Source organism: Fusarium subglutinans, assembly GCF_013396075.1.
Source record: "Fusarium subglutinans strain NRRL 66333 chromosome Unknown NRRL66333_c0000189, whole genome shotgun sequence".
NCBI lineage: Eukaryota > Fungi > Ascomycota > Sordariomycetes > Hypocreales > Nectriaceae > Fusarium > Fusarium subglutinans.
This window is the reverse complement of record NW_023502252.1, coordinates 81,884-99,428: the sequence shown is the minus strand read 5'-3', so window position 1 is coordinate 99,428 and position 17,545 is coordinate 81,884. Positions and strand designations below refer to the sequence as shown.

Sequence of the window (17,545 nt, the reverse complement as noted above, 5' to 3'; positions counted from 1 at the left end):
AAGATACCTGGCCATAAGACGGGTTCACTCTGAATTCTTGGCTCTTGGCTATACTTTCCACCTCTACCTAACCGCCCGCTAATATGAAGTACCTCTGGCCCCTGGCGCGGGTGTGACGGCCGACTAACACTAAAAAACAGCAAGGGTCTAAACCGTTTCTTTCAACTTACATGGGCCAGCCAACACTCACTATCGGTAAGCTACCTTACCTCGGAGTAGTAGGCAAGGGAACGCTTGGTATTCCTTCGTATATTCTTGTCAGCTCAATTAGTCTCGTTTTCTTTGTTTCGTGTTTCTTTGTCTATTTTGTGATCTCATATCAATGAAACTGTCGTATTTAAACAACTCGACATCATCCGAGGTCTCAATAAAGCCCTGGCTATTGAACCGCCCACATTCAAAACACCAGAGACCGAGTTCCTCAACTATAATGACAGCCGCTCCGAAACAGTCGGATCCTGTCTCTGAAGAAGATTCTGTACATACACCCAATAACGCGAACAACATTCATGATGGAGCGGCAATAAAAAATCAGCCCAGCCGGAAAAAATGGTTCATAATTGGTGCAATCGTGTTCCTAATAGTGCTAATACTGAGCTTGACGCTGGGGCTGTATTATGGACTCAAAAAGGTATGTTGCAACTGATCATTCAAGCACACCCAGCCTTTGGCAGTCTGTAGTATACAATCTCAAGCACGACTAAGCCTGTGTTCTCCAAAGGAACACAATGTCGATAAACCCGCTGCCAAAGACAACACCGACCAAACTCCCTCTCCACAACCCAGCGATAATCCAAACAACGACTCAGATGACAATGATAATAACAAAGATAAGGGGAATAGCTCAGATGACGATAAAGAAGAACCCGAAAAGAAGAAAGAAGGACCTTTTGTGGATCTGGGTTACTCCAAATATCAAGGCAATGTCCTCGAAAGCAATATTCATGAGTATCTCGGAATACGCTACGCAAAAGCTCCAACGGGGGATTTTAGATGGAAAGCACCTCAGGAACCTGAGTCCACAACCGGAACACTAAAGGCTCAAGAGGTAAATGCAATTCAGCTCACATCACATATCGACGACATCTCATTCTCTATAGTACGCCCCTTACTGCCCAGGAGTCAACGACGGTCTCAGCTCGCGCATCAACGAAGACTGTCTATTCGCCAACATATGGACTCCTGCAAATGCAACCTCTGGTTCGAAACTCCCCGTCATGGTCTTCTTCCAATCAGGTGGCTACATTAAGAACGCTTCTCCCTACGTGAACGGCACACAGCTCATCTCGGCCTCGAACAACAACATCGTCTTTGTAAACTTCAACTACCGTGTTGGCATGTTTGGGTTCCTCGCTTCCAAGGAGGTCAAAGAAGATGGTGACCTCAACGCAGGGTTAATGGATCAGAGATTCCTCCTCAACTGGATTCAGAAACACATCGAGGAGTTTGGCGGTGATCCTGAGCATGTTATCCTCCATGGCGAATCTGCCGGTGCCGGATCTGTAGCCCTTCAACTCGTGGCCTATGGTGGAAGAGACGACGGTCTTTTTGCTGGTGCCATTGCTGAGTCGACATTCATGCCTGGTCTCCCTAGCCCTGACGATCTCCAGTATCAGTTTGATCGAGTTGTCAACGCTACAGACTGTGCTGAAGCCGACGACACGTTGAAGTGCCTCCGCGGAATCAAGTCGACAGACCTTCAAACCCATAACGCAAAGGCTCCCTTCGACGGCCGCACTTATCGATCTTACTTCTACTGGGCACCCACTACTGATGGTGACATGTTTCCAGACTTGCCTTCTAAGCTCTACGAGAAGGGCGAATTTGTCAAGGTACCACTCCTATCTGGCTCTTGCACAAATGGTATGTGTTCGAACCGACATTCATGTTGCATTACTAACTCTATACTTAGAGGGATCCAACTATGCCGTCAACGCAGGCAGCTCAGCCCAGTTCATACGCTACATGCAGAATGAATACCCCTATTTGACCTCAGATGATACCAAGACTATTATCGACCTCTACCCACAAGAGCCCAAGATCGCAAAACACGATACGTGGTTCCCCTCAGCCTCGCGTGCATACGGCGAAGCGACCTTTATCTGCCCTACAAACAACATCCTCAACGCCTTCGCTGAGCACGCCGACCCCAAGACCCTCTGGTCCTATCGCTATAATGTTGCCATTGAAGAGTTCACAAACGACGGCTACGGTGTTCCCCATGTCTCCAATGCGCCCGCCGTCTTTGGCCCTGATATGACAGCTGCCAAAGCTGGCCCCAGCTATCGCACTTACAACGCGCCCATGGTCCCTATTGTTCAGAACTACTGGATCAGTTTTGTCCGTAGCTTCGACCCAAACACTCACCGTGACAAGGATGCTCCTCGATGGGAGAATTGGGGTGATGACCAGCGACGTCTAGTTTTTGAGTTGAACAACAACACCATGGAGAGTGTGGACAAGGGCCAACGGGGGCGATGCGAAGCTTGGTTAGATATGAGTGTCTCTACCAAGCAGTAATGATCTTTACGACTTGGATTACATGACGATTTATAAGCTTTTTTCTAATTAAATCTACTAATACCCATACCCTAGAGGATAAGAAAACTCAGACTTAAATATAGGGTATTAAAAATAAAGTCGGTAAAATATATCCTAAACTTGTCCTAAATTACCTAAATTATTTTATTATTTAGGATTAAGATCTTAAGTTTTCTTTTCTCCCCTAGCCATGTCATATACATAATACATCTACTCACATTCACTCTGCCAGACTAGTTGGTCTCGTTCATCACCATGATTGCCTCAGACCAAGTGATCATATGTTTCATCTAATGCTAGTTCTGCCTCAAGTTACTCAACGTATCAATGCTTAACATAATGCCGTTGTACTTCATGCCGTTACAACAACTAGGTAATGTGTTCAACTACCAACAAAATAATCTATAACATTCAGTCATGGTAGTGAATAGTCTCACTTTGGTTGAATTCAACAGGAAATAGTCACCATGTTATCCTTCAGAACCCGAATACTGAGATCGGCTCAGAGTTCGTCGCACTAAAGCTTGGACTGCCCGCTTTGCCTCTGCTGCCCAGCGCTTCACTCGCCGTGTTCTATTGCGTATTCTCTGTGGCAACATAACGCTCGGTGTTAGCATAGAATCTTCAAAAGAGCTGCCCTGAGTAATCTCAGACCGTAATGGTGTAGGGTCGCTGAGGTTGGCTGGGCCCCTTGGCCTTTTCCGTATGTTCGTCGGCGAAGCCCGGTGTCGAAGAAAAGACGACTTGTTCCTCATGGGCTTTGAATAGATAGTTCTGTCAAAATTCTTCCTTATGAAGTTCTTCCCTGAATATAGTGTTTTGTCAAAGTCCCATCTGTCGAATATGCCAAGCCCGCTATCAAACTTCGGTTGACTCACTAGTTCCGCCGTTACTATACCCTTAGTTGAAGGGGGATAAGGAATATCAAACTGGTCAGACAACTGCCGTGAAGGTCCTCGGATAGTTCCTTCGTCGATATTAGATAGTCGCTTATCAACACCAAATTGGGCGAGTTGCTCTTCCAGTGCTTCTCTAAAGCTGGATCGATCTGTAAAAGCATCTCTATGAGGAAAGTTCTTCAACTCTAGGAGAGAGCTGTACTGCTTGAGAGGGCTGTTGCGCACATTTGTTCCATCAGGGCCCATTAGCTTATTGCTCATTCGACTTCGAGACACTTTGAGTCTGAGTCTTGGCTTGATAGGATTACTGGAGCTTCTCTCAGGAATGCCCGGAGAATCAAGGCTCCATTTGCTCTGAAGCCCTGACTGAGACGAGCTTAGACGAACTTTGAACCGAGAGGGATTGGACAGGGTTGGATGGTAAGCTGGCTTTGTCGAGTCTTTTGTTCTTGATACTGGTTTTGAAGACATCGTATCCACACCTACTTTAGACTCCAGGCGAATAGCATTATTAGCAGGACTGCTGGCATACATCTTATATGCGTGGGCTGTGGTATGTCTAGATGAGCTCCAACATTGGAGATCGGAATTGTATTGTGCTTCATCAGGTAACGGTGGCAGAGCCTTCATCAACTGCGGAATACTGTTCGTGACTCTCAACTGATGTGCTGGTGAGACTGGGTTAGGTGAAAGGATCCCAGCGCCTATATCTGCTTTTGGCACTTCCTGGGGCACGTCTTGCTTCGGTAAGGCCATATCGTTCTTATTCGGGATCTTAATGTTTGCGTTGGCGGGGGTTCGGCGATGATGCGCGCCATGGAGCTTTGGTTTCATAGAGACCGCTTCGTTTCCCATATGGAACGAAGGTTTGTCAGGGCATCGAGCTTCCGTCTTTGGTGGAATAGGAGGAGGATTTTCCCGAACCGTGTCATGTCCACTAGAACCCTTCTCTTTTTGGCTACCTTCCCAAACCCAGTCGTCTTCGCTCGTATCGATAGATAGTACGGGAGAGCTGCACTGGGCTAGAGTGGAAGTCATCAGGTGGTCTTCCTTCGGCTGCTCCCCTCGAGGTTTTGTATCCATGTCGCGTATTGCAGGCCCTATAGCTGATACATCTGAGGTACAGCAGGGCTCGGGGAAACTTGAAAGCCCACCATTGTAAGTACCTGGTTGCTTTTGCTAAAAGCGGCTGTCTTCCAGCTTCTCCGTTGCTGGTTGCTCACAGACAGGCTGCATTGGAGACTGTTGGGTTCTTTTGATGGAGAACGGAGTTTCCTTGCAACTAGAATTAAAATCGGAATCATAAAATTCTTGCCGCTTAGGACTGGACGCATGCAAGTTGCCATACATAGGCACCGAAGCTACCGAGGTTTGTTTGTTTTCACGTAAAGCTGAGCTTCCATAAGAATCTAAACTTGTTAGTTTCATCAAACTCATCAGCAAAATCCATACCTTGGAAGCTGGCCGGGAACGCCGCATCTGTTTCCTCCATGTCATCTCTCCTCAATATGCCAATAGTATGTCCTTGAGGAGAGCCAATTGTGGACGCATACTCAAATTCGCACGGGAATCCTTTGTCAAACTCTTCAGTATAATCGTAGTAAAACGAGCTTGGTGAACGGAGAGGTTGCGTGGCATCGTCTGGGGTCCTGCCGTGATACATGTCCACGATGGAAGTCAAACTGGCAGATCGAACACTGTGATCGCCAGGAATATACTGAAAGGATGGAGATTTCGATGGCGGATATCCCGCACCGCTGGGTCTTCTTGACAGATTGGCCCTTGAACCGTAATAAGGTGCGGATGAGGAGCGCGGGGGTAATGAAGACATTGATCGGCTGAATTCGGGCCTCAAGGACAAGGGAGGGTATCGTCGATGCTTGCGATAACCCCTATGCAAGTGAGAACTGTATTTCATGCGCTGTTAACAGTCAGACTGGGGTTGAATGTGAGACAAGGGGGAGTTACTGACATGCGAAGACCTGTCAATCTCAACCATTCTCCTGTGATCAACGAGACCATTATCTGTCACTGCTGGAGAAGAAGGCCGGACACCAGGCCGTCTCAGACGTGTGGGATATGGAAATGGTGAGCGAGGGCGCTGATGGCCATTATTGCTTTGTTGACTGTGAAAGGTACCGGATGATTTAAAAGAAGGAACCCGTCTTGAACTGCACGTTGTCAGAGAGTGTGTTCGCTGGCCTTCTGACGCGGAAGAAAAAGATCTGGGATGAGGAACTCCAGGAGAGCCATATAATGAAATGATCTCGGAAGTCGTGTCTCGATACGAGGGTAGCGATCTACGGTCGTCCCGAACTGGACCGTCCTTAACTTCATCGTAATAAGGGCGAGCTGGCCGCCTCACTCTTTTATGACCGACTCTTGCGCGAACGGGTCGAGGTGTATTTGAAGGTAAACCGGAATTGATGGAGTAGATACCAAGATCTCCGGTCTCTGTTGTCGTCTTGAGCATGCTCTCTAGAGGACCGGTAGAGCGGAGGAGAGCCGAAGTGTCGTTCAAGCTCTGGAAGGGTAGTCGTGGTTGAGACGGAGACCGTAGCCTCGGGGTAGTGGAACGTGTTTCATGAGATTGATAGGCGCTGTGCAGTGAAGCTTGGCTGACTGATCTGTATCTGGAATCACCGAGGTCCATGATCACTCGCTAACAACTTGAGGCTGTCGCTGCATGGAATGCAAATGGGGGAATAAGATAGACAAGGAATATTCGACTGATCATTTACCGATCAGGAGACCAAGAAGACCAAGAAAGTCGGAGTAGGCGATTACAAGCCAAAATGGCAATAGTCACAGGCAAAAGATGGACACATTCTCGAGAGAATGATTATTAGTGAAGACGAAGTATTGAGATCTGATGGAAGTTGAGGTCATCTTGCGGCAAGGATCCTTCCTTCGGAGAAAAATCACCTACCAAAGTATGAGGAGTCTACTGTTGGAATCCTTCCTGTTTTCAAGATGCATGCTCTTGCAATTACACCTGCACTTACCAGTATTTGGGTTGGAGGGTTGGTCTTGATGTTGCTATCACCCGGATGAATATGAAGGAGGAGTTACCTACCTACCTAAAGTTGTTGCGGTTTGTAGGGAATACCAACCTAGCAGGCACTTAGGTGCCCAGTGTCCTTTAGGCAGTAAGTACCTAGATGCCACCGTTTGTTAGTAGCCGGGCAAGTTCGGGCAGGACAGGCAATGGTGCCAAAGTTGAGGCCAGAGAGACAGCTCCTTCCTCGTGACATGCAACGAAGTCATCACCAAGCTAAGGTACCTGACCTTAGGGGAGGCAGACAACCTCGGGATGTTTACACGACCAAAGTGATAAAAATATTTGGGTGATTTAGCCTAAGCTTGGGGGACTATTTGCTGAGTTTATTTTGGCATCACTCTTCACATCTCAAGTTTTCTTGTTGTTGGCTGTCTGTGGTGTGCCTGCTCGAAGATAAAGACCCACCTCTAAAGGCCTGTTTCAACGACGGCGTAAAGATCGGCAACACTCTTGCCATCTGTGCGATTGCAATGCCGATGATATGAAACGCCACCAGATGAATGAAGGCAATGAGGATGTTTACTCGTCAATGAATGCATATCGACGTGGGTGGCGCTCAATTCCTCCTTCGTAAAGAGCGGCATTGGGCGTCAAGATTTATGCCAACGCATTGACTGATACGAATTGGTTCGCTAACATAACGTGCCTATCATGCCCAAGGCGTTGTCAATTCCCTAACAAGTTGAATGTGTCCGTGCGATAAACTAACATCTCGGCCACCTTCACCGCCGATAAGGGCTCACGTGCATCACGAACCTCAATATGAGAGACTGGTCACGGGTTTCTATTATTGTCATGCGAGTTCCTAAATGAATTAGCCATAATAAAAGCCTGCATAAGCACAAGTCAAGAGCTCTCCGAGTCATCTCCGCAACCGGTATCCTAGGTCCAGACTCAATTTCATGCCACTGGCATCTTCAAATGGGTGTCCTCCGTGTGTAGCGTGACTCACCAATTTCGGACACGTCCAAAGGCAAAGCGGTTTGCGGCAACCCTTGGCAAGGGACCTGGACTCGGGAGTGTAAGGACGGGACCGGAACCCCGTACCGAAAACGGGCTGCCGCATAGAGCCTAACTCAAACATCTGACTCGGCAACAGGGTTCAGTTGGTTCGATGGGTCTAGAGTGGCACTTCCTGAATTGTTTCCCACCAAAAACGTCAATTACATGCCTGGATTTGGTTAACCCTGGTAGCTGGGCTGGGCTATAATACGGGATCAAGAAAGTGATCATCTTGGGGATGTCTGTAGATCATCAAGGGGAGCGAAATGCTGTTGAAGAAAGAAGCCCAATTTTTTATCCCAATGCTTTTCTCAAAGCACCGTCATAGAAAGGATCATCTGTTCCTTCAGATTTAAGCCTAAAATGTGGTGGAAAGTTTGATGTTTCTATTGTTACTCTTGGTGTGTGGGTTCTATCACAACTCAAATGCCTCGGCCACCCTTCAAGATTTTCCGTCCTTGTGGACGACTCTAGCTAGCAGAGCCTGGCAATCTCTGCCATTCAACTGGTCACCGTACCATCCCCGCAGTTTGTGAAGCCCACTTGGTTGACTCCATGATTGCTTGTCCAAGCCTAGTCAGGGGTCTATCGCGCACTTGGACTTGTTTGAGCTCAAGCTAATGTCGGATACACATGTTTAACGGGCCTTTGAAATTGAACAAAAGGGAACCCTTTGCCTTCTCGCCCGGCTCTAGACAGTCAACAAAGCATCAACGACAGACAACCTCCTTCTCTCAGCTCCGAGCTTGGAGGATAAGCAAACTTTTTGATTCTTATCCTCGATCCTCAGCGGACGTGGATCATTTCTTATGACAGCGTCAACATCGACACCTTCCAACACCCAGTCTCACCACACCAAACATTCGGTACCGGATTCAGTTTGTCTTGCCCACAATGACGGATCGAAGGCCCGCCCTCACTCTCCCACTCCCAGCTCGGGATCCTTTTGAATCTCAACGACCTGGGTCTTCGCTTCAAAGCCCATCAATACGCAGCCCCCGATTTCATGAAGACTTCGATGCACCTTTCTCGTTGGATATCATGAACGCCTCGAGAACAACTCTCGCAACCGACACCATGAGTTTTCCTTCAACTGGCACAACTAGCCGTAATAGTTTTGGCTGTGATGGTGACCGACCATTACCCCTTCAACATCGCAATGCCTCCTGGGAATCAGAGACCAAGCGTCGGTCAAAGGTCAATGATCGCATCCTGGAGTGGGCAAAGAGATCATGGGGAGCTGTACGCACGCGGTCCAACTCCAAGGATGACACCAAGGACGACTATTTTGAGAGCCACTCAGCCCAGAGCCCAACAAGCGATCTCACGTCGCCCTTATCAGATAACATCACACCCTCAGAACCTGATGGCGGCCGAACAACCCACGACAGTCAAGTTTTTGCTGTCACTAGGTTGCCAAGTTCGAACGCGGGATCGAAGTGATGAGTTGAGAAGGACGTCACATACCCTTATCTTAATTATTAATGAGGTGGGAAGGCTAGTAACGAATAATGTCGGCGTTAGGAGGCACTTTGTTTCTGCTCGGCTCCATGAGATGACCGATTGCAAGACCAAGGGTCTTGAATTTTAGGATTACCGAGGAACCAGACCTCAATAGGAGGCATGCCCTCAGAATACACCACCGCCAATGATGAAAAGGCGCTCTTCTTCCCTCTTGGCCCACTGGATAATCTTGTTCGCTCCTTGTGTAATGGTCGCTCTCGACACATTAGGCCCAGCAACACAGTAAAACTCAAACACAGGTGTGGTCCAGGCCAATGAGGTTGCATCATCTCCAACAGCGTGCAGAACTTTAAGATGCGAGTGTTTGGCGTGAATGGATGCATGGAGCTCATGGTACACCGTCATCAATCTCCTGCGCTCAACGAGACCAGTGAAGTGCGGCTCCAATGACGCCATGCAGAATTGTACATTGGCCCGCGACTTGTAAAGGAAGTGGCTGACTTGGCTCCCGGGAGCAATTTCGTGTATTTTTGGTCGACCAAGGCGCGTGGCGTTCTGAATAATAGCCAATGTCCCATTTTTGGCAAGCTGCTGGGCGACGTTGTCCCGCATCTGCTTCAACTCGAAGAAGCTCTCGCGATCAGTGCTTACGAGAATCATTGCGATTTCTTCTTCTGACGAGCGCCCTTGTGACGCGGCAGGAGAACTAGCTTGACCCCCAGAAGTGCCGTCAAAAAAACTGACGTACATGTAAAGATAACCTTTGTTGTTGAAAGCGGGAAGGCAAATGGGGATCCAATTCTCTCCACCGCCACCTTTGATGCCGTCGCTCTCGAAGAGCATATTGAAAATAAGTCGCAGGTCGCTGGGATGAAGTGAATGTCGACGAGGCCGAATGACGCTGACAAGTTTCCCACCAGCCACAATTAGACCATACAGCAACTTGTCTGTACGCAGTTTGAGGAAAGTATTGTTAATTGCATGCCGTTGAGACTTCCGAAGTCGGAGACATTCCAAAGATCCAAGCAAAGCTGAAGCGGATCCCTTTGTGAACGTATCAGCCAGAGAAGACAGAAGACCCTCAGTCCCTTCAAGAGGCTTTCGCAAGTCAGTTGACGGTCGGTTCGCAAAAATATGAGTTAGTCTGGGCAAGGTTAGTGTTGACAAGATTTGCATATATAGCGCATCCAATTGTGCCTGTATCTGCGAGTCGCTTTCGCCCAGCTTGCTGATAGCGACAAAGTAGAGCGGGCCTTTGGTCAAGATAACAAAACGAGTATCACCAGCAGAAAAAGCCTGAAGGGGATTCATGGCACCTTCATAGAATGAAATGATGGTCTGAACAACGCCCATGGAGGAGTTTATCAGGCTGAGATCTCCATAGCGGCTCCAAATGGGCTTTCCGGCTGATGAAAGAATCAGATAGTGCTTCAGTTTCGACTTCCAGAGATGCAAAATGTCAGATTCAACATCTTCCTCATAATCCTCCGGTAGAGAATTGAACTCGTGGTGAAACTCAGCGAACCGGTCGTTTGCGCCTACTCTGCCTTTCTCGAAAGGAAGAACGGTGGCCGACTGAGTTCGCAGCATTTTCCAAGCTGGACTCTTCTTATGTAGTTCACCAGCAAGTAGACTTGCGATGTCGCCAGCAGGTCGCATTGTTGGTGCAAAACTCATGACGCTAGCAGTCTCGTCTGCCTCACCGCTGCCACTACTCTCCTGTCGATTTGGGGAAGCATGATCACCCTCAGCAGGGCTTGGGAGTGAGTCGGGCCCAGGAGTGGAAAATGTCCCTCGAGATCCATCAGGAAAAGAGAGCGTCTGTATTTCAACAGGAGTTATTGCTGTGGTAGCATGAGCTTGGAGAGACGCCGTGTCGGTAGCGCTCGTTGACGGTCGAGGCGGTAGGGGTGGACGATAATCTTCGTTTGTGGGAGACGCTGGCTTTTGGATCATTTTATCTGACTCCATGATTACGGCGGATAGCTCACTCGTCGCATTTCTTGGCAGAGAAACCTGTCAGGGGAAGAGAAGGCAGACGATTTATTTTTGCCAGAATCATACGACCTGGAATTCCTCTGAAGATATGAGGCGATGCCATTATGCCATCTTGAGAGGCCGCATATGATTAAGAAGCGAGGATATCGACAAAAAAGAGGAGGTCAAGAGCTTCATATGGAGGGGGGGGCTCTTGTGACGTTATATAAGTAGGTAGTGGTGCCAAAATAAACTAGTCTAAAAGCTCGATAAAATAGACTGAGTTTATCTAAACTTTTTATCACTTAGATAAGAGGTCCTACCTAAGCTTTTGGTTCTTGCTTCCTTTTGGGGCATGACGTGCTGGAGCTGTTGCAGCCTCGCACTAACAGCTGTAAGGCTTGGGAGCTTGAACCAATGAAAGCCCTCCACACTCACAGAGCCCCGCCAATTTCAGGGTGGTTTCGTGGGTGCAGTTGAAGTAACCTATATGCTCCACGTAGCCTTCTGATTGGGATCGGTGCGCCTACATGATTACGACGATTCATAAACGACCCTGTAGACCACTTTTTGCGATCCTTAGCCTCTAGCGATGCCTTTTACTGCTGTCGCAACACGATAGGATACCCAATGTCCTTGATCTCACCTATAAGCGCATATTTCACTAGCCATGGCTCTTGAGCCCGGGTCCGGTCGCCGCTCAGTGTCTCCCGAGAGCTCGGGTCGAGAATCACCTATTCCACGACAATGGAGGAACCAGCTGGGTGAAGGTGGGTGTGCGCCTTTGATACGGAGAGAAACTGGATCATTTTCTGACTCACAGCGCAGAAGATTATGCCATCAAGGATAAATCTTATCGCAAATATGCACACGGAGTTGATAGGGCACTTGTCTTGTTCGAGACAGCTTTGGAGGAATGGGCAGACTACATTTCGTTCCTGAACAAGCTTCTCAAGGTATGATGTATGCGGAAATTACCAGGCCGTATAGTTTAACAACGAATCCCAGGCTCTACAAGCTCGCCCCAAGTCGATCAATGCCATCCCGTCCAAAGCGACTGTTGCGAAACGGCTCTCACAGTGCCTCAATCCCTCCCTCCCGTCTGGCGTGCACCAAAAAGCTCTCGAATTGTATAGTCTGGTATTCTCGGTCATTGGCAAAGATGGTCTATCGAGAGACCTACCTCTATATCTGCCAGGATTGGCCACAGTCCTCTCCTTTGCTTCGCTGTCAGTAAGGGCACCATATCTAGATCTCCTGGAACGGCACTTCCTTGGCATCGACCCCCGATCGCTTCGCCCAGCAATGAAATCTATGATACTTGCTCTGCTTCCTGGCCTCGAAGAGGAGACAAGTGAAGACTTTGACCGAACACTGCGCCTTGTGGAAAGTTTCAAGCATGCCATTAGGCCCTCATATAGCGAAGAAATCACCAATCAGCATTCCTCAGGCGATGCTTTCTTTTGGCAATGTTTCTTCCTAGCATCGATCACCAGCCAGAGTCGTCGCTCTGGGGCACTGGCGTACTTGGTACGCTCTCTGCCGCCCCTGGGGCCAAAGGTAGCCCCTGACCCGAACAAATCAGCGACATCGCAAAGCGATGGCGATGAAGACACCAAAAGCAGGCTCGCGGAGGTCGTTACATCCCCTGAGCCAGGGCTATTGTTACGTTGCTTTGCAAGTGGCCTTAGTGATGAACAGCTACTAATTCAGCGCGGCTTCTTAGACCTCCTAGTTTCTCATCTCCCACTAAATGCTCATGTTATTCAGTCCCGAGTAAAGCCGGACGACCTTGAACTGCTGCTCAAAGCAGCTGTTGGCGTAGTCACTCGGCGCGATATGAGTTTGAACAGGCGCCTTTGGGCGTGGCTGCTGGGGCCTGAACCACCCGCTGAACATGAAACCAGCGGCGACAATCCATCCAGCCCTCCTGCTGACCAGCATGCCTTCTTGGCTTCAAAGACCAACTATTTCGAGGAATACGGATTGCAACCCCTGATCAAGGCTATCCTGCAAATGATTGAAAGCAATTCTCATAATACAGCTAGTGAACGCGCCAAGCCTTACAGAATATGCCTGTCTTTGATGGATCGATGGGAAATTGGCGGTTTAGTTGTCCCTGAAGTTTTTCTGCCCATTATCGAGAGCGTACGTCGATTCAAGGACAATGCTTCAAGCAAGACAGAATTTAGTGAAGTTTTGCGGAGTGCCAGCGTCTTCTTCGATGGTATCGAGAGCGGCCTCATCTACGGTGAAATTGCCGCACTTCTTGCCCAGGCTCTAGGTCCTGGAGCTCTCAATTCGCCCGAGCGCAACGATAAACTCTCCCTTGTCAACTTTATCTTGTCCAACTTCAACGTGCGGGAGGAAGAGATGGTCACAATTCATGCACCTCTGTGTTGTCTGACAGCATTGGCTATGCTCCAAGACTTCAAAGAGCGCGTCTCTGCTAGGAACCATTTGGATCCGCAAATGTTCTCCCTTTCTACTCAAGCCCTTAGCGTTGCCATGTCACTCTTGGAGCTTGTTCCAGAGAGGGTCTTTCCTGTGGTCAGCAAGGACCCAGAGAATTCAAGCAAAAGTTTGCCGACAAACGTGGAGATTTTGAAGAATTCGCAGAGCTTTTATGTCAACGAACAGGGTAATATTGAGGCGTCTGCCTCCCCCTTTAATGCTTTGACTATAGGACGAGCTATCCTAGAAAAGGCTGCTCAGTTTGTCTGCCAGGATCTGGGATCATCCGAGACTGATCTCAATGCTTGTATTCGATTACTCGTCCTTGTGATCCACAAGACCCCAAGAACATATGAAGCCAAAGAGGAGGAACTCCTGCAACTCATGCTGGAACTCCTTGAACACCCAGATGTCATGGCATTTTTGTCCTTCTCGGCTATCCTGCAACTGTCGACTCAGCTTTACTATGCTGAGAGGATTAATACAGCACAATTATCAAGTCTGGTACCTCTCTTGGTCCGGCATGCCTGGACTTACCTTTCAGCATCTGAGCCAAAATACCATGTTGAAGCAGTCAGGGGTTTATGGCAACTGCAGTCGGCTCTGTCCACATCCAATCGTGATATTGAAGCAGCGTTGTCCAGTCTGATCATCTCACAAGAGACCGCTCCTCTAGGTGCTATCGAGCCGGTTGACAAAGGTCGTGCTTTGAGTGTGTTATGGTCACATACTTTACAAGACAATGTTTCGCCTGAGCGCCGAGGTTCTAAGACCCCGACACAGGATATGAAAGGCCTCCCGCGCCTTGCGGGAGCCGATAACTACGAGATTATGCTCACACAGCCAGTATTTCTTATCCTTGATACCCTGCAAGATGATCGGACCCCTTTATATATGACAGTCAAGGCGTGGCTCAACACGATGCTTGGGATTGATAGGTAAGTCTCAGGCGATAATTTGGAAACCACTACTAATGAATGCCAGACTCTTTTTGTTATTCATTTCCAGGTTATCCGACGTACCCTTCTTGCAGACCCTAACACAGAATGACGAGAAACCCAATCAAGATTCATTGTCATTCTCCGAGGATGCGGATCTGGATCTTTGTCTTTACTACCTCAGAACACTTTCAAATATCTTGACGTGCGCTGGAGATATTTCATGGACTGTGCTGTCGTCCAAACATGTTTCCTTTCATGGTCAGCATATGCAAATCAGTTGTAAGTCATCCATTTACACATGCGCAACTTGAGTCTGACCTGATGAAAGCTGGGGGTGAAGAAAATGAGATGACATTACAAGAGTTCTTTATTCGCGTATGCATGAGGTGCATAACGGCCAACGCCCCTGACAATGCTACAAAGGAGTTTGAAGACGATGTCAACCAACTCTATAGATACGCACTCAGCCTCCTGCATAAGTTTCTCATCAGTCCTTTTGCCGCCTCCCTATCAGCTCAGCACCTTGATAATGTACTCATCGATCGACTCGAGAAGTCTCTCCAAGGTTCGGATGGATATGTGCAGGTTCTTTTGCTTGACGTTGTTTATGATACACTCAAGCTTAGAGATATGGCCCCGGCTGACGTTCCAACTTCCCCGATATCTGAAAGACGGCCATCCTCATTCGACCCAAGGGGAAGCCGACCATCACTTTCAGTGCCAGAAGGCCGGATAGTCTCACCACCACCGCCTCAACTTCTTCAGTGCCTACAAGATGGTCTCAGCTCACCCAGTAGCCGCCCGGTCCTAGATAGCTGGGTTGCTTTCGTGTCCGAGTGCTTGCCGCTATACTCCGATTCTATCTTTCAGGTACTTATTCCCTTGGTTGAGACACTTTGCAGAGAAATCGGTATAACCTTCACCAACTTGCGGGAAACCTTCTCCTCCAATGCCCTATCTCCTGGTAGCGAGAAATCGTCACCTGAGTCTACCCTTATTTTCCTCCTCAATGGCCTTGAGCAGGTTCTGGCACGGGCACATCAACAGCTTCTGAACGAGGAGGCTCGTACACAGGTGGTAAAGAGCCCGGACCAGCCCCAGTCTCTCTTTGGAAGCATGGTGTCAAACGTGTGGCAATCAGATACCCCCCAGTCTCGCAGCGCTACAGCAAATGACCGACTGACGGTCCATCTGGCGTTCCAGGATGCTGTCCGTATCTGTTATCAGATTTGGACGTGGGGTCAAGGCAATGACTCAAGCAAGCAAGATCAAGGCTCCTTTGGGTCATTCAACTACACATCCTTGCGCATGCGTAATCGCGCTAGGAGATTACTCGAACATCTCTTCGCTGCAGAGAACCTCCAGTGCCTCGAGACAGTCATTGCTTTATGGAAACAATCAATTGATGGAGCTGAGTCAACCCAGGTCTTCAACATGCTTTCTGCGTTAGAGGCATGCCGCCCCAAGCACTGCATACCTGCGTTGTTTAATGCTATCTACCGGAGGACTGGTGCCGGTGCCGTAGACACTGCATCCAAGTCCACAATGACAATATCCCTACAAGACACCGATCTTGTCTGGTTTCTTGTGGAGTACACAAGGACATTGGATGATGATGCTATGGACGAAATATGGCAGGATTGCATGGCGTTCCTCAAAGATCTTCTCACAAATCCATTCCCACATAGACAAACGCTGCCAAACCTCCTGGGATTTGCTGCTCTTTTAGGTGAGAAAGTTGACAACACCAACTTTGGAGAACAGAGGAGGATGAGAAAGGAGTTAGGGGTATGTTATGTCCTCATTTATAACCTGCGTGGTTGCTAACATCGTTGCAGGACACTTTCATCCGTCTCCTTGCTGCTCTTTTCACTACAAGACCTGTGGCGTTCACAGACTCAACATCATGGGGCAGTGGTATTCCTAAATCCGACTCTGGGAACTCCTTGAACGGAGCCAGTGAAGGGCCAGATGACATCATCTCTATATTGGCCTCTATCGTTCCAAAGCTGACAAAAATCTTGGTTGAACCTGACAGGGTCCTCTCTGCTGCGACCACTATCTCTACTAATGTTATTGGACCAACCTTGAGGGCTAAAGGATTCCCTGATATAGTATCGAAGAACACGATGTGTCTTCTACACGAGTTATCACGAGTCCACAATAACCAGAAGAATTGGAAGAAGGATGTCGGTGATGCTTTTAACGACCCCAAGTTCTTTGGCATGGATCTTGATTTGGCCAAGGAAGACTGGCTGCCTTTGTTAAGACAATGGACTCTTACGGACAAGGAGAAGATGCCAGAGATGGTGGGTCGTATTAGTGCCCCTTCGACAGCCGGGATTGTGTTTGGCGTTGGAGCAACTTCAGCTCGCCTCGAAGCTGATCGCAAGACGCAACTCAACCTCCGGAGAATTGCCACATTGATTCTTGCGGGCTCTGAAGATGCATTCGTTTCGGATCTGTCGGAGATATTTAGCAAACTGGCTGAGCTTTTGGGCGCATCGTCAACATCCTCGCCATCATCAACTACAAGAGCGGATATCTACATGGTATTCCGTGCACTGGCTCTGAGAACTAGTGCTATCCATTTAGGCATGCTATGGCCAGTTGTCAACGCTGAGATTCATGCAGCAATCTCTTCTGTTGCTGCACCCGATAACAGCACTGCTTCTGACACTTACACCAATGCCTCAGTCTTGCAGGCCTGTAAGCTTTTAGATCTTTTGATCTGTGTGGCGCCGGATGATTTCCAGCTTCACGAATGGCTTTTCATCACTGACACTATCGATGCCGTGTATCGGCCATCCACCTATCAACCTGTAGCCCTTGTAGACGAGCTATCTGACGAGCTCGGGGCTTCCGTCAATAGCTCGGGCTTCCAATCATCTTCCGTTGTCAACCCAGTGGCCCGTGGCTCATCTCGACGACCCCTTCTCGGACCAGGTGGCATTAATGATAATGTCAGCCTCGATAGAAAGGATGAGCTAGTAGCGAAGGTACTCCGGCCCTTCTTTGGACAGCTTAGCATCTTTGCGTTTGAGTCTACTTACGCAATGGGCCGAGTTGATCGAGATGCCTGCATCTCAAGCTTGTTGAAGGATATTTTTGATGAGAGGAGTATAGTCAGGGCATTGTAGAGATGACAACTCATGTATAATAGCGGGAAGATGGTTTCATAGAGTGGATATTCTCTAGCGACCTAT

The 17,545-nt window shown here is 48.5% G+C and overlaps 5 protein-coding genes across 5 annotated transcripts; 3 read left to right on the top strand and 2 right to left on the bottom strand.

Annotated features, from left to right (window-relative positions):
• Positions 1-549: 549 nt before the first annotated feature.
• FSUBG_10740 (triacylglycerol lipase II precursor) lies at positions 550-2,520 on the top strand (the record flags this gene model as incomplete). The annotated part of the gene is made up of 4 exons (XM_036675349.1): positions 550-631; positions 696-1,048; positions 1,101-1,863; positions 1,913-2,520. The coding sequence occupies 4 exons, from the start codon at positions 550-552 to the stop codon at positions 2,518-2,520; spliced, it is 1,806 nt and encodes a 601-aa protein (XP_036533807.1).
• Positions 2,521-3,189: 669 nt separating this feature from the next.
• Positions 3,190-5,271, bottom strand: FSUBG_10739 (uncharacterized protein; the record flags this gene model as incomplete). The annotated part of the gene is made up of 3 exons (XM_036675347.1): positions 3,190-3,299; positions 3,440-4,462; positions 4,893-5,271. 3 exons carry the CDS (start codon positions 5,269-5,271, stop codon positions 3,190-3,192), a joined length of 1,512 nt encoding a protein of 503 aa, XP_036533806.1.
• A 3,126-nt stretch (positions 5,272-8,397) lies between these two features.
• On the top strand, positions 8,398-8,946 carry FSUBG_10738 (uncharacterized protein; the record flags this gene model as incomplete). The annotated part of the gene is made up of 1 exon (XM_036675346.1): positions 8,398-8,946. One exon carries the CDS (start codon positions 8,398-8,400, stop codon positions 8,944-8,946), a length of 549 nt encoding a protein of 182 aa, XP_036533805.1.
• Positions 8,947-9,132: 186 nt separating this feature from the next.
• FSUBG_10737 (vacuolar fusion MON1) lies at positions 9,133-10,923 on the bottom strand (the record flags this gene model as incomplete). Its single annotated transcript, XM_036675345.1, has 1 exon — positions 9,133-10,923. The coding sequence occupies one exon, from the start codon at positions 10,921-10,923 to the stop codon at positions 9,133-9,135; it is 1,791 nt and encodes a 596-aa protein (XP_036533804.1).
• Positions 10,924-11,614: 691 nt separating this feature from the next.
• On the top strand, positions 11,615-17,479 carry FSUBG_10736 (dopey; the record flags this gene model as incomplete). Its single annotated transcript, XM_036675344.1, has 6 exons — positions 11,615-11,714; positions 11,773-11,900; positions 11,953-14,336; positions 14,383-14,618; positions 14,668-16,127; positions 16,178-17,479. 6 exons carry the CDS (start codon positions 11,615-11,617, stop codon positions 17,477-17,479), a joined length of 5,610 nt encoding a protein of 1,869 aa, XP_036533803.1.
• Between the last annotated feature and the right edge of the window lie 66 nt (positions 17,480-17,545).